Below are 25,470 nucleotides of genomic sequence, written 5' to 3'. Positions count from 1 at the left end.
ATAGTAACTGTGTATACTTTATCTACGTATGTATGGGTTTGTTTAAGTAACTTACTGTTGTTTTACAACAATTTTATTCATTGTGTGCTGCATCGCTAGCGTTTTTTGCGACATCTCTTGTAAACAATCGTAAGAATTAGGCAATTAGGTGCCAACACTGCTCTGCAGGGAAAGCAACTTTCACAAATTCTCGCAGGTATCAACACTTCGACATGGTAAGGTCGTGAGTCCTGTTGGCCTAGTTAATCTTAGTTTGGTGGTAAGCTGATCACCCTAATGTTCACTTTTATTTTCTCCAAACAGGCTCAACAGCTCGATTTAAGTGACGGGCACCACGATATAATCGTCCGCTACATTAAGTTCGCGAAATCTCAAAGATCTCAGCGCCTGAAAGTTATCGACAGAAGTTTTGACGATGTCAAACACGCAAGGTAGTAATTTTTTTTTTCCTCTCGCTTAATGACGGCGTTAAGTCGCAGACTGATTTTACTATCAAATCTTTCATGTTTCCACAGGCTCCTGGAGGAAACCTACACGTCCGAAGAAGTTAAGCAAATCCTCGACGATCTCTGCAGTGTAGTTCGAGCGGAGGTGGAGAGCGAACTTATCAACACTGCTCACGCCAATGTAGTCCTGCTGAGACAACTCTGCCAGCAAGCGGAGAAGTGGCATCTTCAGCTTCAAGCAGACATATCGGAACTTGAAGATGGGTAAGTTTATGGCTGTAAGAGCTGCCAGCTGCGGTTTAATGCAAAATAGTATCTCGAGTGCATACCGGTCAGAGAGAGAGAGAGAGTGTGTGTGTGTGTGTGTGTGTGTGTGTGTGTGTGTGTGTGTGTGTGTGTGTGTGTGTGTGTGTGTGTGTGTGTGTGTGTGTGAGCAGTATATATATATATATATATATATATATATATATATATGTGTATATATATATATATATATATATATATATATATATATATATATATATATATATATATATATATATATATATATATATATATATACTGCACAGTTTAAACTGCCTGATTTGTTCGTTGGAATCGCGTTCGCAGCGCACTGATTGAAAAAGTTGGTGACATGGAAGCTGAAGGGCTGACCACAGGAAAAGTACTGCAGGCTTCGTCTTCACGCTCACACAAGTTGAGCCCACTGGAAGACTCGCATGGACCAAGTGCTCTTCTGCAGAAGGTGAGCTTGAAATGAATACAGAGCTTAATTTTGTTCCAAAGCGAGAACTTTCTGTGTACTATTTGGTTATATATTTACTTCTTCTAAACCACCCTGTTTTCTTTATATTCTAGGAAATAGCACGAATGAAGAGTGAGAATGCAATGCTCAGGAGCCGGCTGAAAGATGTCGAAAGTCAGGTGCGAAGGCTGAGCTCTCCATCATATTTATAAAAGAAAAGGGGTCTTGTAATAACTGTTGTTTCCTTTGCAGGTTTCCCAGATACTTAATCAGAAGTCTGAGCTGGCTGAAAGGTTCAACCAAAAGAAATGTGAATTGATGGAGAGCATGAAAAATAAGGTAAGGAATGCCATATGGCCAGTGCAAGTAACAAAAGCTACTTGTTCTGCAGATTGGCTGTGCTTTGGAAGTGCGCTTTCAGCGCATTTGCTGAGTTACTGTTGTGGTAGAGAACCTAGGTAAAGAGCCTAGAGAAACTGCAAAACAGTGCATTTGTTCATAAAAAAAACTGGACAGTGTCTCAATAGCAATCCATGCTGTCACTCTAGCTTCCTAATTTGTTATGACCATAATCTTGCTAATCAGCTAGTTAATGGGGATTTGTGCAAATAACATGACACATAGAATGACAGGATGAACACACAACTGCATGATTTATTAAGGGGCTGTCACTACCAAATATATAAAAAGTCAGCGCATATATTGTGAGGGCTGGGCTATGGCTTGAAGGATGAGACATGGCACAAACAAAGGACAAAAGGCGTAAGCATATTACAGAAGAGACTACAAAGGCGCGCAGAGCACAGCTACAACATGCGACTGCTTGGCTTGACAGCTGGCGGCTCACTTTCTATCTGGCTGACGCTCGACTCGAACGCAGGACGGGAGGCGATCGGCGAACGGGCCGTTATGGCCATCTGCCGGGTAACTTGGTAAACATGGTTGGAGCGGCCAGGAGGCGCTGCCACCGCACATCTATCCCCTCCTCTTTGTCAAAGTCCTCTTTGACTTGCTTTTGAGCTTTGGTGCACCTCCTTCTTTTGGAGGCTTGGGAGCCTTCCTTGAACTTCTTCCACTTCTTGGGCTTGGACTCTTTCGGAGGCTTGGGAGCCTTGGGCTTCTCCGGCTTGGGCTCTTTCAGAGGCTCCATATTTTGCATTGTGCAGTCGAGCTGGGTGCAGATGTCAACGAAGCTGGACACCGACGACGGGCATTGAGTGGTTATGCTTGTCGCGGTGAATGTGCACAAAATACCTTGTAAAAGATGCTCAATTTTCTGGGGCTCTGTCAGCGGCATTGGGCATTTCTCAATGATGCAAAGCTTTGCATAGGCATAGCCGAGGAGCGACTGAGAGCTGGATTGCACCAGGGTCATGACTTGTTGTTGCCATTGTATTAAAGTTAGCTCGTCAGCGAACGCATCCAAGAAAGCTTTCCGCCATAAGTCCCATGTTAGAAACTAGGCGCCAAAGTTCAGGTGTCAATTTTTTGCGGTTCCTGTCAGCTTACCTGCAGCGTGAGGTGTTTCCTGGTACCATGATGCTAGCTGTTGCGTTCGTTGAATTTCTTCCATCCACAAACGCGCACTTTGCTTATGGCAGTCCTCGAACAAAGGCAGGCTGGGCGATACGTTAGGCATGGTTGTCACGTGGATGTGCGGCATATAGCAGACTGGATACCACGGTGACGCCGTTGTAAAAAGTGGCACTTCAAATTGCTACTGGCAGTACTGTGGTCCAGTGCCAAATCCAGGCGTCGTTACATAGAGCTACGGGTGCTGTGGCGGCATGAAAAGTTCATGAGCTGGCATGGTGGAAGTGTCACAGACACCTAGCGGTTGTGTGGCAGACAATGATGGCAGTAGGCCTAGCGAGACGGGCACATGTGACGGCAACTGTGCGGGGAGCTGTGTTCTGGCAGACGCAGAGGCGAGATTTCGAAGAGACAACAGCGCCGCAGGAGCCGATGCCGGTCTGGGCGTTTGTGCAGGCATGGCTGTGCGGGTGACTTCCCAACTGGTTTCCGACATCATGCGTACTTGGAGACACAAAAGGGCAGTAAAGTGGGGCTTACGCAGGCATGTTGGGGGCGAGCGGCGAGGCGTTGTTCAATAGTCGACTGCACCAAATGTTAGGGCTGGGCTGTGGCTTGAAAGGTGAGACACGGCACTAACGTAGGACAAAAGGAGTAAGCATATTACAAAAGAGACTACAAAGGCACATAGAGCGCAGCTAAAACATGCGACTGCTTGGCTTGATGGCTGGCGGCTCACTCTGGCTGGCTGACGCTCGACTCGAGCTCAGGATGGGAGGCGATCGACGGACGGGCTGCTATGGCCATCTGCCAGGTAGCTTGGTAAACATGGCTGGAGCGGCCAGGAGGTGCTGCCACCTCCTAATGTAGAAGATGCTTCAACAAGTGGTCTGGAAAAATGTGAATTTATGTCATGTCCTGTTACACAACAGAATTCAGAAGATGTTTTCTACTTTTGTACAAGGCCACTGAAGTGTCACTAGTGCACTTGTACAAATTCCTTATATTCTTTATAAGGTAGGCTTGAACTTCTACAAATTGATGAGACAGGCGTCTGTAGAATACTTTTTATAACAATGACAGCTCTGATGCATTTCTTTTTTTAGATTGAGGTCTTGAAAGCAGACAGATAAATGTTACTTGAGCCAAGTTTGACAAATTGAAAAACGATTAAAGTCTTGAAAGAGATAAAAACCATCTATGGTTTCAATCTAAACATTTTGAGGTATATATTGCCATTCATAACCAAAGTTGGCCAAAACAGCAGAGCACGTAAGTGTGATACTCTGCCAAATACTTTATTCTAGCCATCAGGCAATGACATATAAAAACATGAATGAAATTTGAAATGTCAGCTAGCTGCCAGTTGGTCTTCTCGGGAACTACCGAAAAGCTGGTAATCTAGCTTGTGTTGCATTTTTTTAGATTGCAAACAAGTGAATGCAGACAAGGACGAGGTAGAAAAAGATGCAGCGAGCACAGACTCTCAACCTTTGCTTTGCTGACACTGTGGCCTGACCTCTGTTGAAATACCACCATAGACTGCTAAACGATTATAGGTTAGGAAGTTAAAAACATAGTTTCTTTACATGTTGCTGATACAGAGGGTGCATGACACAAGATGCGCACCAGATTTTCTAATCAAATCTGCTCCATTCACCTTCAAAACATGCTGGTTGTCATATTTTGCCATTATCTTGCACATTAGGAATAATGGCACTCAGCCACACTTCTGACAATGTGGACAAATCATCTCTACAATTATAGACAGATTTCACAAGTGATAGTGGCACATCATTGCCGCTGCAATGCCCCCTGGGAGTTGTATTCTGGCCGGGGGCCATGCTGGCACGGCATGACTACTGCCATGGTGTATGTGCGGCTGTCAGCAACGCTTTTATTTTCAAACGGCTGTTTGCTGCACATGTGTCGGTTTTACAGCATGGGTGGATTTGTCTGGTTGCCACCGTATGCTACGATAGGTGCAGAGAGAATGCAGCAACTTATTTCGCTTCCAGAGGAAAAAAGTAGTCCACAAAAGGAGAACATTGGAAGCTGATCAGAAAGCCTGTTGTCGAGGCACTGTTCAGTACGTTTTGCTTCTTTTCCACGTAGTTTGGTCTAAATTGTCTACAGCTGTTATTACTCAAGATGCTTAAATTGTAGAGAATATTGAGGTCAATTTTACCTTCTCGTGGCTTGATGAAGCTGGCTGTACAGTATTCTTAGCCTAGCCACGGTGGCTCAGTGGTTATTGGGTTAGTGGTTACTGGTCCTGTCTTGTGTTAGGGCTTTTGGCGTTTCAAGCCAAAGTTAAGGGTTCAATCCCAGCCACAGCAGCCTCTTTTCGATAAAGGTGAAAGGCAAAGCTCCTGTGTACAGTGTGATGTAAGTGCCTCTACCACTGGTTCTGTTAATTCTTATATCCCTGTCATACGGTAATTTTCAAAGGCGATTGAGAGAGAGTAAGCGAGAGATATTTTAATGGCAACAGGAGATGTCTGCCTGGTGGTGAGCCTAGCATGCTATGCTACTCCTGATGAGGGTTGAGGATAAGGGTGACAGTGTGGGAGGGGAGGGGAAAATGAATGAAAAAAAAAAAAGAGTCTGTGCATACACTTTCGCACGTACATAATCACACACAGATAAGTTTTAAGGGGTCGCGATCAAGCCTGTGTCCTTGAGAAAAGTTAATAAAGCCTTTGTAGCTCATGCAGCCGATGTCCCGTTGCACCAAGGACCGAGGACATGTTCAAGACGCAAGGTTGTGTCTTTAGCTAAGCCTACATTATTACGCAATGTCCTGCGATATGCAGTAAACCTTTGACAGAAGGTTACCAAATATTCGAAATCTTCACACATATCACATGTAGAGCACAGAGGGCTGCTGGCTATACCTATTTTATGTAGGAAGTAGTTTGTGTATGACACATTGAAGCAGATTCGGTGTAGACAGTTGCAATGGCATCTGTTCAAATTGTGAGGAATTCGAAAGACGCAAGTGGGATCTATTCGGTGTAGAGGTCGGTATAGACGGTTCGGGTCACACCACAGAGAGCGCTGCAATCGTCATGATTCAGTGGCTACAAGTCTTGCTGCATCTCTTCGTGAGAATGGATAGTCATTGTCCGCAATGTCACAGTGAGCAGGTAACCACTGTAGCACAATACGGTGACTCAGGTCATAGGCCTCAGTGTGCAGCTTATTTATGTCAATGACGAGCTTTTCCTGAATTCTTGATGACTTAAGCAATTGTAGCGCAGCGCAACAACCACTAAAGATAACCCATGTTGCAGGGAATTGTTGTAGAATATATATAATAGCTTCTGTCAGAGCTGTTAACTCAGTAGACATAGCTGTCGTGGTGTGCACTGATGGTATCCACACGCCGATGGATGAAGAAACAGCTGTAACAGAGCCATCAGTATAGATGTGGCAATGTTGACTGTAGCATGCAAAGATGTGCTCAAGGGCGAAGTATTTAAGTGCGGGTCCTGGGTTGTGGGCTTTACTTTTGATTCCAGGTATAGTTGTCCAAATTTGCCATGAAGCAAACCTCCATGGTGGGAAAGGTGACGGTACTGTGCATTGATATTGCACAGGCAGTAGATGGGAGAGTGCTGTCATACTTTGCTCTGAAAATGGATGGGTAGGTTCACGTGCAAAGCGCAGCTGGGCACGAAGCAGCTCCTGTGGTATCAGCATGGTTACAGATAGACGTCTACTCTCTGCCACTGTGGAGGTGTTTTTTGGAAGACCAAGGCACACTCTCAAAGCTTTGGCCTGCATGGCTTCAAGTAGTTTTATGCTTGCCTGCGAGAGGCCTTGAAGAACAGGGAGGCTATAATGCAGAAGGCCTTCACAAAGTGCTCCATAAAATCATGTTAAGGAATCAGTAGAGCAGCCTCTTCTGGTTGTTGAGAGCATACGAAATATAGATACGTATGAGGAGAGTTTGATCTTTAGTTGTTGAACGTGTGGTGACCATGAAAGAGACTTATTAAAGGTCACACAGAAATTTTGATGGCTGACATATGGTATAGGAGTGCTAGCAACTTTCAGCACGTAACGAGAAAGATCACGTCGTGAAAATAAAATTGCTGCGCACTTTTCTGAGATAAACCAAGACCTCGCTTGTTTGAGAATATTACAATGCACCCTATTGCTTTCGGTGGTCGAGCATGCACAATGCGTCTGTTTCTTCCGGAGTACCATATACAGATGTCATCTGCGTAGAGGGAGATTTCAACGATAGGTGGCAAGAAACTGTTCAAACCAAGAAGAGAGATATTGAAGAGGGTTGTACTTCAGGAACACCACGAGACGCACGATGTAGGGACGTGTCACCTTGATCTGTTGACATGTAAATTGTCCTATCACGAAGATAATCAGAGAGCCAGTTGTACATCCACCAATACCAATCGAATGTAAGGCTGAATGGATCGCCTCATGTGCGAAATTATTAAAAGCTCCTTAAATGTCAAGGAAGACAGCAATGGTTATAGACCTCTCAGCTTTGCTTCTAACACAGTTGGCTAGAGAAATAACGTTATCAATACTGCTTCGGCCTTTTCGGAAGCCAGACATTGATGGGGGGTAAATTCCCCTATTTGTCAGGTCCCAGGTAAGGCGTGAATGAACCATTTTTTTTATCAGACGATTGAGTCGATAGCTTTCGAGATTTTCAATTGCGATTGAACTCAAAGGATTTGGGCCGCTGCTACACGGCAAACCTCGAAGGCTGTTGAAATAGTTCTGGTGTTTGGTGCCAAACTTTTGTGGCACCACTATCATTGCTTTCGGTTTTGCTTAAAGAACTAAAATATTTCTATAATTGCAAAATAAAATATATAGCTGTTACCTTTTAAAGTAACTGCCGGTTTTTAGTTGTGATTCAAGGACAGCTGGTGCTTTTTTTTTCTGAAGCACGTTGATTTTCATACGGGTGTGCTTTAGTGTTTGCTTTTCTCGGCGGTGCAGGTTACAGTAGTAGGGAGTATAAAAATAATGCACCTTAAAAAAGAGCGATGCTATTTTAAAATTATTATGCACACTGATATATTACCGCGTAAATTAAAGATATAAAATAACACTTGTTCATGTTTTTGTATCAGAAAGGTGTCGTGCACGAGAGTGTGCATGGTGTTCCTCGGGTCAACACTAGCAACCTTGCGCGATGTTTGAAGGCCTTCGATATAGTGCCTAGAATATACTGGCTAGTGTGCCGAGGGCGCGCGCTGGCGTGTCCGCCGCGGTGATGCCTTCCCGCCGCCACCGCAGGGCGGCGCTACCAATAGCTAAGGTGCTATCGCTCCGCGTTCGCGGCCTCGGCAGCATAGGCGGCATATAGGTCCAGATAGCGCGCTGCGCTTTTCGCTGCGAAACCTGTCTCTTGACGGTTTAAGCGCACTTTGTGTCTAAAAACAGTCTTGTTGGAAGACATTCATACCGTCCTAGTACTGTGCGGAGAAAATCATACGCTCAAATAGCGCTCGAGGAAGCATTTAACTAATACTGTCTGGTCCATGTCTGCTATATATCTGTTTTATTTATTCAGTTGAACCGGATAAGGTCTTAAGCAGAACACATATTGACTTCCTGATATCCAGCGAGAGAAGAAATTTGAGAAAACCACCTAAAGTTGACACGTTGGTTGCAATAGTTTGTTAATCTTTGATTAAACGATCGAGTCCGGGCTGGATTCAATATATTGCTATGAAATATTCCGATGACGATTTTATTTGATCTAGAGCAACTCGATTGCGATCCACGCATCGCGATTGCGGATGTAAGGTATCGTATGCATCTTCCTTCTGAGTGAGTGCTCAGTCAGCCCAGGTGGTTGTCCCGAATTATGGGAACTATATTCTCAATCGCGATCTAACCCGGAACGGGTCGACGACGACTGTTATTGTCCGTGTGACACAGGTATCAGAAAATACCCTTAATATTTTACACTGTTCATTAATCCAACTTTGAATTTTATTTACTCTTCGGTCTTTTCTTATGGTCCATGGTATATATCGCGATGCCGCAGTCAAGTGCTATGAACGTCAATACGTATACGGGCCTCATGCTTTCGGATAGGTTACGTCGACGTTTCTGCAATTCAGTCATGCTTATAGCTAAGGTGACATATATCAGGTTAGTGACGTTTTATAGCGTCACATATATGCTACAGAAAAGAAGGGCGATCTTGCTTTTTCGTAACATATATTGCACGCGCGCATGTTTTCAAAGATCGCATGCGACAATAAACACAAGCAGTCTGAATCTGACTTCAGTTTTTGTTCTTACTCGTTATTCATTTGTTTTATTAGGAAGTCACTTAATTGTTGCTTCATGCATAAATGATTATTATGCGGTGTGCTTTCTTTTGTAACAGAAGGAAAGGCAAGAAACAAAAGTGGTGATTGTATCACTGATTCTTTTTTTTTACAAAGTCTACAATATAGTAAAATTTGAGCAAAAAGGCGCAGCAACAATAAACAAGTAAAAATATAGAAATGCACCGCTAACGGTTTTGGAGAAAGGCCGCACATATGACACCGCAATAATTTTAAAGTAGTCTGATACCAATTTTTGGTGGTATTTTTTTTTTCACTTGCTAATGATGCGCTAGATATTCCTGTATAATTCTCCACGTGGTTTCTCGCTTACCACCGCTAAGTAATTTATAATTAATTTTACTTTCTTCACCAGTTTCGGCTTCGCGGTTTCAGCAGCCGAGCGGTTGTTGTACGGTCACAATTGTCTAGGTCACGCGCGGGATTAAAAAAAAAAAAAAAAAAGCTTTAACCGCAGACTCACTTATTAGCTCCTCATTTTGCGCTTTCAATAGAGCCACTTGTTCTGCGCTCCATGCCAGTTTTCTCTTAGCTCTTCTCAGAGCGCGAGAAATGTTGCAGCATTTATTATTTGGCTGGTTGCATGCTTTTTCCTTCTTTCTGCGCATCGTGTACCCTTCAGAGTTGACGGTCAAGCGACACTTTTTCTTCAAAATATATTCCCATGAATGATATGTGCTTCCTGAATCAGCTGGTTGCAGGCCACATTCGGAACAAAGACCCTCCAGTGCACTCTACCTATATAGCTCTATCTTCAGCTTTAGATATTGTTGTATTGTACGCGCTTGTTTTTTTTCTTTTCCGAGAATATACACTGTAGTGTCCACAGAACTGCGTTCAGGCTTCCAAAAGTTATCCCTTTTTCTATGTACAAAGTGACAAAGTTCTTTTTCTTTCTTTTTTTTTTTTTAGGCTCGATAACGCGCGTAGGCTACAGATCCAGCAAGTGCTTCGGTTAATTTGGTCCAAGTTGCAGGTATGTAAATTGAGTCAAACGGATCCCGAGGCTCAAAGCTGCACGTCTGCTGCGGCGGGCATGAGTTCTCGCTCGGCTCTTCTGCTGCCAGCTCCTTGGAAGCATTGTCAAACATCCTTGACGGTCTGTGGCTGTCGTCTGCACCACTGGCATTACCGGCACTGCGTTTTTGTCGTTTAGCAGCCGGTTGGTCACAGAGGTTCCTCAACTTTCTTTTCGATGTCTTCTTAGGCAGAAGATGGTTCGGCTAATGGTCGAATAGCGTTGGCACGGTTTCGGGCTTAAGGCATGGTCTATCTCTAGCGAGCTCGTTGACGATGCCGTTTACTGTCACTTTGAACGTTCTCTCGATGTAGCTCTCCTCAAAATATTTTTTGCTGACAACACACGTTGAAGTCGACTTGCGGTCCTGTCTTTTAATCAGCCGCTTCCACTACGCAAGCTGCGCAGGGTCCGATGGCACACCGAACATAGAAACCTAGTCCTGATTCGAGCAGTAGCCACTCCGACAGAGCGACACGAAACATGTCTTTTCCCTGCCCTGATGCTTTACTTTTAGCATCATTAGTCGTTGCAAATTTAATTATCTCATATGAATGCAAGAAACAGAACGACTAAAACAAAAGAACAGCGTAGACGCGTCCAAAGCGCTCGAACCCACTGATGGCTCGGCCAGCGCAGCTGCGGCAAATCAAGGGCGCGCCGGCGGCCGACGGCGTCGACGGCGCCTTTACGATGAGCAGCGCCCCTGGCGGCCAAAGTTGGAAGGCATCGCCGGTGCGGACACCTCCTCCCATTGAGAGAGCCCTCCGCACGGCACACTAGCCAGTATATTCTAGGCACTATACCTTCGAGATCTCGATAGAGTTCTGAGCTGTTCCATTGACTCGATAGACTATCGACTCAATGGCCATTGAAAACGCCCCTGTGGCAGCTTTCGAAGGCCTTCGAGTCGATAGACCATTGGTTCGAGGGCCTTCGAAATGCCCGTGTGACAGCGGTATTAGTATTGTTTAAAACCCCAGGTGGTCTAAGTTATGCGGAGCCCTCCACTGCAGCATTCCATATAATAGCCTGAGTCGCTTTGGGATGTTAAACTTAATAAGCAAAACCAAACCGAAATTCTTCTCGACATAGAGTTGTGAGGGAACAAGCGAGTGAAGGTCTGGGGCCATAGTCGAGTTTCTATGAGGTGGAAACACGTGCTGCACATAAGGTTTGCTCATTACTCATGTTGCCACACTTGCAAATATGATTTTTCTTTTTTTTTTTTCTTTTTTTGACATAGTGGCATATTAAAAGCATGCTTTTATATCACAGTATTGCCAGCATCTTCCTCAATATTCTTCCACTGAAAAAAAAAATTAAGCACCAACAAGCATGGTCAAAACAGCACAGGTAATAATAGTGGTTCATGCGGTATCTTCTCTGATAGCTAATATATACAGTTCTCCTAAAATTATTTTTTTTTTTAAATTGCGTCTATGGATAGCTCTGAAATGTGTTTTAAGCAACACAGCTAGTCACCATTCAGTCCAAACGTAGCATACTCAAAAATCTCGTTTCACTTTTTTTTTAATTTCACGCAGAACACATGCACACACGCACTTCTCACAGATTTAAGAAAATGGTATAACTACTCGCTCGTGCGATCTTATCTATTCCCTATTCCTGTTAAGCTGCAGTGTACCACAGCTGACTACACAATATATTTGAAGATCTGCACAAAAACTCTTATGAGGTCATAGCAGACAAGTGCACGGGATGCTTTACGTAGCCTATTTAGTGGAACATGAAACTTGACGCCTCATTAGCAATGCGGTTTTAAATGTATGCAGGCGCGCTCTGCATGACCTGGTCGCAAAAAAATATGAGCAGATTAGTGAGGAATTGCATCACTGGTGCACAGTAAGAATAAAGGAGGAATGCTATCCATGCTCGTTTTCAGTTGTGATGACATGTGAAAGCAGTCATGCATAATTATGCCCGTTCTGCTTAACTACGAGACTCGTACTGTGCAATATATAAACGATAATTTAGGAAAATGTGGCGGAAAATATCTTACTGAACATACTGTATTGATTTTTGAAGGGAAAGCAGAAAAGCAAGTGCTTACTGTTTCTCCTTTTTATATATTTAAAAAAAAAAAAAGAAAAAGTGTTTCATGGCATAGGCCTGTGCTAATGCTGAAGATCATGTGGAAAGTAAAGTGGCTAGAAATGCAAAAAAAGAATAATAATAAAGGGACGCTTAAGGATTGGTGTGATAGCATGTTCATATAGACTTTGTGCACTGTTGCTATGCAATCTTAATTAGTAGTGCAAAATAATAGGGCTAATTTGTAGGGCTACTTAGCAGTGCTCATTAGTGGTGCTAATTAGTAGTCTTAATTCCAACTAATTATTGCTGTGTTCATTGTAAGATATGAGGCGCCCTTTAAATATCTCAGTGAATGAATGCTTATCAGTGGCATAAAGGTATGTTCGGTTTGTGGCCGAAAGGGCGATCACTTGATTCCGGCTCAACCACATTTATGGGGTAAATAAGGAAAATGGGGGTACCTCTTCAGGCAAGAGGTACATCTGAAGCCTCAAATGGGCAGGCACTGCCAACTTTGGTCTCGCCATTGATATGGGAGGGTGTTGTCAGAATACAGCCTTCCAGGACCCTTCCAGGCCCCGTGAGCATGTTCAGGCGGCTTGGTTAAAGCAGCACTTCATATCTACGTTGCTCCAGGCAACTTGGGCAACATATGTAACGATCCTCCTCACGAGCGTGTCTCTGGCAGATGGCTGGCGATACTGATTCGTTGCTGATTTCTGTGACGGCACCTGTCTTAAAGTCACTTGCCTTTGTGTTTTCTTACAGTGAACGTGTATGCGATGTCAGTAATTAATGATGTTTGTGTCATGTGGTTCAGCCATACAAACTCTCGTGATAAGGAGGGGAATCCAATCTGCTTAAAAATGGATAGGAAGCCTAGGCCCGTATTCCGAGTTTGTGTCGTTATCGACAGTGTCATTATCTCCCTGACCTCGAGTTACCTGATTGTGGGAAAGGCCGGAACCAAATGTTGCCAGTACGAAACCAGAAGTGGCGGTTTCCATCAATCAGATGACTCGAGGTCGCGGAGATAGCGACACTTTCGACAACGACGCAAACTCAGAATACGGACCCAGATTCATTCTGGCAGATGTTGCATGCTAAACATGCCGAGCCAAGCGCCACGAACAACAGTGTGCAAAAGGGTAGCGACAATGTCCTCTACATTTACATACCGTCTACCAAGGTATAATATGCCTAACTAATGTTTTTTGCACATAATACTAGCCTCAGCCACGTTAAACCTCTGCAGTTTTTTTTTAGCAGGCATTTCGCAATAGTGAATGAATGCTGTCACGCACTGTGATGTCGTCACTGTGTTGGCGAATCAAGGAATTTCGTTAAGACCCCGTGGTTTTTGGCGCACTTTAAGACTATTATGTTAACACCATCTGAACACAGTAGTGTCTGTGCAATCGCATGCTTAGCAATGTTTTTCTAGATTTCAAGTCCGTTTGGGGGAGAAGTGTAGCATCTCTGCTGCGGCCGCCACCTTCCTGTGTCAGCATCTGCTCCCCATCTCACAGCTGCACCTTGTGTACCTTGAATCCTCTTAGCGATACCTCTTGTTGGTATATTTGAATGCAAATTCCACAAGTTAAAGATACTGCTAGCAAATCTAGTGTCATTTGAAGAGCAAAAGAAAGTGGGCTGTCGTACAGGCGTCATCGTGAAATACTGCTGCTAAGAGAAGATGGCAGCTTAGCGGCTTCTGGTAGGCATGCACACGTGCAGTAGGCCTCATGAAATCGGTCTATTGTTTGCATTCTCGGGTATCTGTGGTATTTGTTTTTCATAAAAAACTAATTTTTACACAATGCTTCACATGCATGCGACAAAAATATGTGATTTTTCATGATGGCTGCTGAGTATTGTCCATATTGGGCAGCCTTACCAATTCGCTTGTGAACTTTTTAATATTGAAAGGTGATGAGTGCTACAGCAGTGATGAAGTGGAATTAGTTGCATATTATTGTGACCCTTGAATTTGTTTTATTTCTTGCACCAGCTAGCAATTTGCTTGGTGAGAAGCATGTAGCTAATTCGCATTTGTCCTGAGCATGCTAGATTGTTATCACTTGTTTTTTTTTACTTCTAAAGGTACTCAAATGTAATTTAAAGCATGTTATTGTTGCTTTTATTAATTTCACGTATATTTTCTCAAAGCTGCAAGCTTTTCCTCCCAGCCTGCTTTTTAGCAACATATAGCTCACAAGAAGCAATTCAGTGCAAACTCTTTAGGCAGCTGCTGTAGAACTTTCATACCGCTGCACTAACATTTGTCTTGGCTGTGTTTTTAGGAGAGAAGAATAGAGGAGTCAACAGAGTTCATTGAAGACCAAATGACCAAGGTGAAGATTGAAATGGAAGAGGTATGTTATAGAGCGGCTTCTTTAAGCTGAAGTTAATAAGTATGTTTCAATAATTGTAGTTCTTAATTGGGTAGCCTTTCAGGACAAGGTGTTTTCTTGTTTTGTTTTTTTCTGAATGTTTCAGAGCCTGAACAAAAGCAGGTTGTCTCAGCAAAAGTTAGAGTCCGATTTGGTTGTCACTAGACAGAAGCTGCTCGAAGTGCAAGCGCAGCTGGATTTGGCTGAAAAGGTGTGTAGCAAATGTTGTACTGGGTTTCTCGTGTTTTTTTTTTTTATCCATAAGTAGGTATACTTGAGATGTATGAGCTCTTTTATGCATCGCAGAGGTGTGCTACTCTGACTGCTGCCACGTCTATTAGTCTTTTTGTATGTTGTAAGTCAAGCCTTGGAAGGTACTTTGAAAGGGGGAATAAATTAGACTGCACATCAGTAATGCAGTCAGTACCAGGTGTTGGAAGAACCAGTTGGGTAGAAGGACCTTCTGGTAGAAGCTGCAATGTTGTTGACAAAGAGAGGTATGTGTACGCTCAGAGGAAATGCTGCCGTGCTGAAGTTTGCGCACAGTCGTCCAGCCAAGCTGCATAGCCTAGTGTGAGGACTGCCCATAAAATGACCTCTGGATTGATGAGCCCTCATGAGGATCTTCTCAGAAAATAACAGGTGTCTTTACTGCAGTCTTGGGGGTCGTTGATGCTGGTGGTTATGATAGCTAATACCCTTTCACATGAAGATACTTAATACCAATTGAGTTAATGACCGCTGAAGTTTTTAAGGTCCATCAAGATACGGTGCTGCCACACAGTAGGCGTCAAATATCATTGAGTAGATAACGTAATCCGACATGTGGGGAAAAACAGAACAATGTTTATCAAAAATACAAAATGAGGCACTACATGGCAACTCGTGTATTTTTGATGGAAAGTTGCCTGAGAAATGCTCTTCATGTATACCTCATAGTTTGGCGCAATGTGCAGACAGCAATTGCAGAGTAATAATGGGAGGGGATGCACACTGCATTTCAGAAGTATTCATTTTGCATTGGAGAGGTCAGAATGAAGCAGTGACTGTCTAGGCTCTTTTTGTCACACGTTCAAAGCTGCTATTGTTGGAGTACTTGGGGTGCACTTCTCAGTCTCAATTTTGGTTATTGCAAAAAATCGCCTAGGATGTAAAACAAGTGGAACACATGGGCTCTGCACACAGTGAAAGCGGCATCAGCTTGTTTACATCTGTCAGTCTTGCAGACTAAATTAACTTGTGTAATGAAAACAAAATTATGTTTTTTTATTTTTGAGTTTTTGTATTTCTTTTTTTCAAAGTAAAGCAAGTGCAAGGCTCTACTCAAAGGCTCTGGAGCTTTCAATAGTCATTCGAGGACATGCATTGAGTTGATTCCCGCTGAATTTAGTGTTGATTCCTGCTGAATCAAGATGGCTAGCATGTGACACTGGCTAATCCTCATTTTCATTGGCAGTCGATTCAGTGGACACTTAAACTACCCGTGCGACAGGGATTACTTCAGATTTGGTAGGCGGCTCCTGTGTGGCAACACCGACTCCGCTTCAGGACATTAAACCCCGCCTACTACCTGTGTGAGCTGACCTTGCATTTTTACAGAGATGGCTTTTTCTTTTTCTTTTATACAGTTAAACCTCTATGTAACGAACCTCCATGTAGCGAATTCCTCAATATTGCAAAGTTTTTCAATTCCCCCCCAGAAGTACTTGCATTTACAGCTCCATATAACAAACATGTCGCGGCGGTTTACCTTGTTGTAATGAATTCGCGACACTGAGTGTCTCTTAGCTAGTGCTGAATATCTGAAAATTTGGCAGAACCCTGCAAGTTTTGTGATGATAAAACACAGACTGATGTAAGAAAAACGTCTACAATAGAAACGAGCGACCACAGTTGATGCCACTTACCGTGTTTCAGCGCCGACGGCGCACCTACCTGCATGGCAAATGCAATAGTCATGGCTGTCACGTTTGGAACGTGGCACGACAATACTTCAAATCCCCAATTATGTTGCCTATATTCGGAAGGGCTCTATTCAGACAAATGCAAAAATTGTGATACCAAAGCTGCTTTAAATCATCATGTGATCCATGTTCTAAATCATTCTAAATCATGTGATCTGGAACTGCCCACAGTCCCTACCCGCAAGCCACTTCATATGCGACTCTGATCACTGGGAAGCTCTGCTGCTCAGCCCCGACCCAGGGACACAGATAAAACTCATCCAGCTGACTGAAAACACCGCTGATGCCCTATGGATGGCAGCCATCATTTAAGCGGGGGGCGGCCATTTGGGTCGCTCCTCTGTACCTGCTGTAAATGAAGTTTCACCACCATCACCACAACAATACTTCATGCTCAAAAGCAGCGAAAAATAACAAAGAAAAAAAAAAGACGGAACAATCAGTTGCGCATTCATCGCCATCATGCGGTTGCCTGCGAGCTCCTGCACGTCAGTAGCGGGAACAGCGGAGAGCGCCTGAGACGCGAGGCAGAGTCAGTTTTTTGGGGCAACAGTGGTGGACGAACGGGAACATGCATGAAAACGCAGCTGCCTCCTTGTTCGATGGCTGCGCGAACGCGCGCACTCTCTCCCAGTCAGACTACTCTGCCTTCCCCGCTCCATCATAGGCACTTCGCGCGAGAGGCTGCTACTGCAGTTGTACTTCACCCTCAGTGCGATCGCGAAATGCTTCACTACTGTGACTTTGAATAACTCTGATTTGCTGTAAATACTTTCACAGTGGCTTCTCTCACAACCAATTCTTAACCTGCTTTTTGTTATGCATTGTCCTTTCGAGTCTTCACACGAAAACTCCATAAGCGAAAAATTGTGGACATTTTTTACTTTTGTTATAACCAGGTTTAACTGTATTGCTTGATGCTCCTTCAAGCCCTCCTACTTCTCGGAATATTCATGCTTTCAGCTAATGATGAAGTAGTGTCTGTTTTTTACCATATGGCATCTGTATGTTTTACTGCCAGCGCTTTGCCCTCATTCCCAAGTTCCGTAATAGTTTTCAGTGCAGCAACCTTCAGTCCAAGCAGATAAATACGTCACTGCGGTGACCATTTTGGAATTTCCTTTTTACAGCAGTTGGAGAAAAAATTCAGCCAAACGGCGGCCTTTTCCAACATGAAGAAAATGCTGGCTACAAAGAACGACCAAATCAAGGAGCTGAGAAATGCTCTGGCTACGTGAGTCACGCCTTTGGACGCAGAAAACCACCTCCGGTGTCTGCCCGCAGCTGCACTTTGTGTTGTACTCTTGCACCACTGCCTGTGCAAGCCTTTTAGTTTTTATTTTATTGTTCTCTTTTTTTCCCCTGTTCGTTCACTGCAGTGCACGAGAGAGCATCACCGAAGCACAGGAACAGGCTTCTCTGCTGTCTGTCTCACGTTTTGATGCTGCACTCTCGGGGTAGTATACTCATTTTTGTGACTCGATGCATACTTTCGTTTTCCATTAGGTTTCAGACCAATGAGGTGCAGAGAGAGAGAAACTCCCAAGTCTTGTAAAAGGTGATGTCCTGCAGTCTTTCTGCAGCTACCTGAAGCTCTTGACCAAAACCTGTCTAGTCACAGCTGCAAAATGCTCACCTCCAGCATTTTTGGGGCTTATGGAGTCCTCTGAAAATGTTGTGGTTTTTCCTGTTTTTTTTCGTGAGTTGATGTCCTTAATGTGTTTTTACCGGTGGTAAAGTGCAATATCGTTCAGCAAGCTGTGTTTAACCATAAATGAATCTTGAAGTAATATTTATACAGTTGACTTGTGTTGATTTGAGCTCACGTGATCCATACAACTGATAATGTGAACAGATGTCATCATGATTTACCTGCCCATTATATTGGTCTGTTTATTGTAGTCTTTCAAGATTTCATTTAATTATTCGTTCTTTTTCAATATCGCTGTAGGAAAAAAAAAAAAGGCTTTCGCAAACACTTCCACCTAAGGGGATGAATGGCTGTAATATGGTGTGGTCTAACTTTGGAGCATCGAAGCAGCGCAATGCATAAAAATGCCGTCCTAGATAGCCCTGGAAAAGCTGCTCTCAAACTGTTGTTTTGCAACCTTGTTAGCTGTAGTTACCACAGTGTTCAGTTTAAACCATTCAGTAGCTTCTTCGTAGGACTTAAGAAAGTGTAAAATATTGTAGCCGCTAAATGATCATGTGTTGTTGAAGTAAAAAATAATGCTTCTTTGTTTTTCATAACATGGTGCTTCTTTAGGGCATGGAATGAACACACGTATTTGAAAGGCTTTCTGCCAATATCTCGGAGTACCTGATAGCTATTTGTCTGTATAAAAAGCAGCAGCATTGGGCTCCTCACGTGTAAGTGATTTTATTAGAGTGCACTTCTCCAAATACAGAATAATTTCGAATATTTGAGACAAAAGTGTATGGCCACAAAGAGTTCAAATTAGTACAAGTTGACTACTGTCCTGTGTGATAAACAATTTTTGGACGTGACTACTTTTAATTGTTCTAAGTGTTGACAAGAATATGAGGTCATATTTAGCATGTTTGCTGTTGTAAATGCTCTTAGATTTGACTTTCCTGGGCATCGACATAAAGGGGTCCAATTATCTTTTTCATTTCGCAAGTTCATGTTCAAAACAGAAAAATGTTATTCAATAAGACATCCATATCTGTGATAGGAATACTTGCTGTGATCAAATTGCTGCTTTGCTGTCTGCAAAGGCATTTAAGACAGCTCCCAAAATGGCGACGCCCACCTGTCAAGGGCTGCTAAAGGGACGGCAACTCAGTTGCCTGTTGTAGAATTTATTATTTTCACAGTAGAGTAGAGCGCATTAGTCAGTGTGATATTTTGAACAGAAACTAGAATGGCATGCGTTATGCCATGTGGGCAAGTTCCAACGTGCACACCGCACCTACAGAGATGTAGCTCTGCACACACAAGTTAGTTTTGCACAGTGTTAAACAAAGGGAAAGGCACACATTGTTCTAGTCAGAGATAGTGCTCATTCACTTTTATATACAAAAGTGTTAGAACAGTGAAGATGCAAGCCAGTAGGTAAATGTGGCTTCATGCACACCATATCGTTCCTGGCTAATGAGCCTTTTTTTTATTGTTGGCTCCTCAGGTCTTGATCTTGTGCTCCAGTTATATATATGGTGCGGTGAATGCCTCTAGTAATTTCTTGTGTAGGCTCCCCAAGCTCAAATTTGGCGGCTCGACAGCATTGCCGTGTTGCTTCCTCTGTTGGGCAAGAGACAAAATTGTCGGTAGCTGCCTGATAAGGTCGAGGTTCATTAGCCACATAAGGCACGCTTTGCCTGGTTTGTAATTACAACTCAGGCAGGTCAAGAATATGCCGTGAAAATTATCATTTCCTCGAAAATTGGTATTTAACTCACGGCAGCCTGCCGAGTTGAGTAAGTGTTGCTTTTACAGTGGTATTGGCTGATCTTTTGTTGGTGCTGATTAGTACCAGTATTTATTGTAGCCACGTTTCCACACCAATATGAAGGCAGGCCTTTGCTTGCTTGCGAAACCTATATAAAAGCACGTAAATGAGTTGGATAAGGTCTCTTATTATTTTTGGTCGCTAAATTTATGTGCCCTGTTACATAGCAGTAACCCATTTGAAGCTACCTTGTAGTTAATGCAAAGTCAGTTAAGGAAATGAGCTCATGAAATTAGCACAGCTTATTCTTCTGCCTGCACTGAATCTTTCGTAAAAAACGTGTGGATGTCAATGACATCATGCATGTGTACATAATTCCTACTATGGAAACATGAATATATCATATATATAAATGTGTTCGTATATTCCTCTCTAGGGCATTTCGTGAATGGGGCAATAATTACTAAGTCATCAGCAGGTAATGCACTTAAAGTGGCATACCTAAACAACGCAAGATGTAAGCAATCCTACTGCAGATCGCACAAACATATCAAAGCGGCAGCACAGGTGGAAAACCGTACTACTTCCCCTATTTGTGACAAAAGTGTACATAGTCAACTTACATTCAAATTTACATCGAAGATGTGCTTTTCTTTACAATCAGGGACATATTTGAAAGGAAATGAAGGGAAGGCTACAAAGGCGGAACATCTGCAGCTGTCATTCTGTCTAATAGTTCAGTCGTACAATGATGTGCCTGGCGCATTGTTCTCTCCGTAGTACCTCAACTTCATCACTGATGCAGTTGATGCAGTCGGGGCCATCACCAGAATCTTCTAGTAGGAAGACAACCTAATTAGTAAATTTATTGCATTCAACAAAACTTTTTCCTGGACTTTCTAACATTGAAAGTTGGCATTTGTGTTATAAGTGTGCCTTAAGCAACAAATGAATAATGGAAATGTACAGTGTTTCACGAGAAAAATACTGTTACTAGCAGAAGCTAAATTGCGCTGAGTAGAAAGAGGTGGCACATTTCAGCTCTGTAGCTTTTGCTCCATTGCCAGAAAAAGTTGTTGCTGAGTATAAATTATGACGCATGTTTTGCTTAAAGAAAAGAATAATCATACTTTGAAAGTTAGCCATCTTGAAGGTATACTCCAAACAGTATGTAACAGCTTCTGTCAGAAGTCTGCGATTGACTTTTAATATGAAAAGCAAAGTATAAGCGAGCTGAGGACACTTACGTACATGCTAGCATCACCTCGCAAGAAGCTGCCCTGGCAGCTGTTAGCTCAAATTACCTTACTAAAGGGTGCTCTCAACTTGCATCCCTGGATGCTCAGTAACTGAGGTTGGGGAGTCTACAACTCAGTTTTCCTGCGTTTGAACGTCATTGCTTAGCAACATTCTCGAGTATCATGTTTTTTGTTGTCTAGAAACTTATAACAACTGTTCAAACAACGTGGATGATAACATTGCTGTTTTCTAGGATCAGTTCATGGTATTTGTCAGTCGAACTGTCACATGATTCGGTACAGAGCACACTGTTGTTTTCTTCTGGTATTGCGGTTTATTCAGTCTTTGGAGCTGGATTCTAAATGCTGCATTTATAAAACTGAGTTGTATGAGAGCATGAATATGTAAGAAAATGTTGGGGCATGTTGAAAGACAAACTAATATCACACTTCCTTCTTTCTGTTCTTTAAAAATGATTCTAGTCATGCCTATATTCTCATGTGCTACTCTAGAGGTGCGAAGCTTCCACAAAAAAAATGAAGGCTGCATTCACTGGTGCAGGCTTTTGAATTGTGACACTGCAGTTGCAATGTAATAGTAATAATAATAATTAGTTCACAGGAAAGGAAAGGTGCAGTACCTGTCACTCTTGTTTCTGTGGACACCTGTTAAAGATACCCAGGTGGTCCAAATTACTCCGTAGCCCTCCACTACTGCTCCTCTTTCTCTCTCTCTATCCGCTTTCTCTCCCACCTTCCTCCCTTCCCTTAGGGCAGGGTTCAGGTGTCCACAACTACAAGTGTGACAGATACTGCGCCTTTCCTTTCCTGTGAACCAATCAATCAATCAATGGACACCTGAACCGCGTGGTAATGGAAGGGAGGAAAGCCTTCCCTTTCTCTCTTTCCACTTGCACTCAGGCCTCCTTTCCTCTCAGGGTGGCTCAGATGTCCACAGAAACAAGTGTGACAGATACTGTGCCTTTCCCTTCCTGTGAATTAATTATCATTATTATTATTAATATTATTACATTGTAACAATGTAGGATGTGGGAAATGTGTTACTCTCGCTGCCACCCAAGCAGTTACTACAAAATATTCCTTGATGCTATGTGTAGTTTATATCTGTGCTGTTTGACATTTTAATCGTGCAAAGGCACTAAGCTCAAACCACGTGTACAGCAGTGCTGATGACGTAGAGAAAGCTGTAATCTGCAAATTTGAGCAGCAGAAATGGTCTGCGCTTTAAGAACCAGCACCACGAGTTGGGCCTGCTGCAGCCACGATTGCAGTAGTCGTTAAGCATGTTAAAACGGTCGTGTCTGTTTGCAGCTTGATGCACCATTGCAGTGCTAGTCAAGAAATAATTCTTCTGTGAGGCTATGATTTCTTTTTGACCAATGCAGGTGAATTTTCTTTATCAGATTTCAGTGGGTTCGACACTCCCCTTTTGATTCATACAGTGGTTCTTGAATGCCTGTAAGGGCATTCCCCACAAAGTAACCCCACAAAGTACTTTTGTCTACGTGCACAGGTTTATAGTGCTTGGCAGGTACCTTTCTAAATGAACAATTTGGTTATATAATAGTGATAAGCTCAAGTTGTACTGCGGACTTGTGCACTATGTGGTGTCTAAAATTGGTTAGAGTCATGGAAAAAACAACAACATAATATTGGTCTGTGAAAGGATGGGAAAACAACTGGTGTTGACTGTTTTTCGTTGCTATGCCATTTAGGCATTGTTGACTGTAACCCAAGTGTTGTGTTTGAATGTGCAGCATAATCGTGGAGTAAGTTGGCTTGATATGCAACACATTCCCATGGTAAGCTTTACTGTTTTCTGGTGGCACAGTTTACTTTGGAAAAAACTGTAAATGGGGTCAGTGGTGTAATTGTTGGTGATTGTACATTCACCATATCCCTCATGTATTCATAACCACTCTTAACCCAATCACAGACTCCTAAAGGCTGTTTTTATTATCGCAGTTTTTGCTTACTGTTTTCAAAGAAAAACCTGAAAAGAAACTAACTTATTGACTGCGTAGTTTGTACGTAGTTACTACCTGCATATCAACTCTCAACTGGTTTTTGCGAGTATTTCATGCTCGGGGGCGTGAAAATGACAGTGGGTGTGTGGAAGTGCATTGATCATTCGTGTGATGATGCAAATTTCATTGGAGGCCATGTAACCTGTGCATGCCATGTGATTTATATTAGATGCACAGCATAACATTCAGAAAACATGTCAAGTAATTCTGTTTTGCAATGTGCATTCGGAATGGTAAGAAGTATACTTGTGTTATGCTTGTGCAAACAGTGGCAAGTGCATCATTACACAGGTTACCATGGAAGAGGCGTGGTTAAAGTTTTCTGGTTCTCTTCCACTGCATGTTTTTGCTCACCACATTGTTATTTTTTTTATGTAGGTCAATAAAGTGTTTTATTGGCTGCTGCTTGTTTTCTTACTGCTCCATATGTAGAGAAGCTCAGGAACAAGCAGTGCTGACAGTGATGAATGTCGATTTATTGTAATGTACTAGATGCAGATGGAACTGCCTAAACCTCGGAAACTAAAGTGAGCTGCAAGTGGTCCGAGACTGCAACTAAGGGGCAACTAACTTATACGAATTCATTCATCAATGTTATTCATTACAGTAGGGGAAGCATTGTGCAGCGCAGTTTTTGTGATTTACTAGAAAACTAATTTTAGACATTGCTTCCACACAGTAGCATTTAACTACTTTTCCTGCACCAAACTGGATCAAAGAGGTTATGCTCTTACAACCCTTGGAATGTATATGCACTGTGTACCGTCGGGGTCAAAGGTATATGTGGAAAGCAATATTGTCAGAAATAAATTGCTCTCTGCTTGCAGCCTAGAAAAGGCAAAATCGAGCCTAGTTGTCAATGTATGAATTAAATATTGCATTAATAAATGCGAGAGTGCCCAGCATGCAAAAAATTTAACTCTTTTAAGACAGCTATACGTCTCTAAAGCATGTCATACCGGCTGCCCTAAGCTATACACCTTTGTACCGGGTGAGAAAGCTGTTGCAGAGCCTCCTCTCTGAACTGTTGGAAGCCAGTGCGAACTGCTGAAATGCATGGTAGCCCTCAGAAAGGTCTTATTGCAGTGGCCTGTAGCTCGGCGATTTTCTTGAGATCGACGCCATACTGCGGCACCATCGTGACCTGGTGTGAACAGGATCGAAGGCAAACCGCGTCGGTTGCTCAGCTGTGTGAATGATGCACAGGACATTAAGATGTCAGTGTGAAGAGCTTTGCAAAAAATGTTTTAATAGTGCTACATACCACACAGATGTTGACACTATAGCCACCTGTTGAGTGTCATTGCATGAGTTTCCTTGGCACAGCGATTTACACTGTAGTTCTGCTAGACAATGCGCCAGAGTGGTATATATGTTGCTGGCAGGCTGATTTCTGTCCAAACATTTTCGGGTTTAGCTTGTCTTGAATGTGTAGTGTTATTATACGGTTTCGCATTGTTGCACATGGCGTGATGGTTTGAATTTGTGGTACGCTCTAACTTTGCGCTGAGTGCAGACATGATATAGCCCCTTTAACACCGCCTTTTCATTCCGTGATTTTTTCATATTTATATAGTAAGTAAATTGGCTCATAGGAAAGGCGCAGTATCTGTCTCACTTTCTTTGGACACCTGAACAGCGCCATAAGGGAAGAGAGAAAGGTGGGAGCGAAATCTGAATAAGAAAATGTTTCCGAAGTGGAAGCTTGCGGAGTAATTTTGACCATCTGGGGATCTTTACCGTGCACTGACATCGCACAGCACACATATGCCTTTCCATTTCACCTCCAAAAATTAGATGGGTTCAACGCTGATGTACCGAATGTGGAGCAAAAGTAGCTGTGGAGCCAGAGTACCCGGCTGCGAAGCTGGCAGCTGCATTTCGTTGGAAGCGAAATGGAGAGGCGGCCGTGTGTTGTGCAATGTTAGTGCGCGTTTCATGCCCTGTGCATGCGATGCTGGCAGCCGCTTTCCTGCTCCAGTTGGCCAGCTCTCCGCGGCGGCGCGCATGCGTAGTGCGGAAACTATCCATGTGCCGGCGCGCGCATCTGGGATGCCGCTACCCTCCTCTACCTAGTGAGCGCAGCGCGAAAACACACGTAGAACGACGTCGCTGGTTGTCATGATTACGGCGCATGCGCAATACCGGCTTAGTTTGTGGCTCGCACGGCGACCTTGGCATGGCGTAGGACTTCCAAAGTACATATACTAAAATTGGAACGATAGAGAAGAGTAGCATGGCCCCTACGTAGTGAAACCAGCTGCCGGCGG

At 43.2% G+C, this 25,470-nt stretch overlaps 1 protein-coding gene across 2 annotated transcripts; it reads left to right on the top strand.

The window, feature by feature from the left end:
- Positions 1-6: 6 nt before the first annotated feature.
- Positions 7-23,594, top strand: LOC146185511 (leucine zipper transcription factor-like protein 1). Of its 2 annotated transcripts, none has more exons than XM_084606464.1 (10): positions 7-215; positions 304-431; positions 516-710; positions 1,056-1,191; positions 1,305-1,370; positions 1,444-1,530; positions 14,451-14,522; positions 14,647-14,751; positions 17,638-17,738; positions 17,884-23,594. In XM_084606464.1, the coding sequence occupies exons 1-10, from the start codon at positions 213-215 to the stop codon at positions 17,963-17,965; spliced, it is 975 nt and encodes a 324-aa protein (XP_084462590.1). In that variant the 5' UTR covers positions 7-212; the 3' UTR covers positions 17,966-23,594. The 2 variants fall into 2 exon arrangements, with proteins under 2 accessions (XP_084462590.1, XP_084462589.1); XM_084606463.1 differs by having other exon boundaries at positions 8-215; positions 17,635-17,738.
- Positions 23,595-25,470: the final 1,876 nt, after the last annotated feature.

Source organism: Amblyomma maculatum, chromosome 6, assembly GCF_055883805.1.
Source record: "Amblyomma maculatum isolate TAMU_Amacu chromosome 6, ASM5588380v1, whole genome shotgun sequence".
Classification (NCBI taxonomy): domain Eukaryota; kingdom Metazoa; phylum Arthropoda; class Arachnida; order Ixodida; family Ixodidae; genus Amblyomma; species Amblyomma maculatum.
Note: the sequence above shows the minus strand (reverse complement) of the source record. Positions and strands in the feature narration are given on the sequence as shown.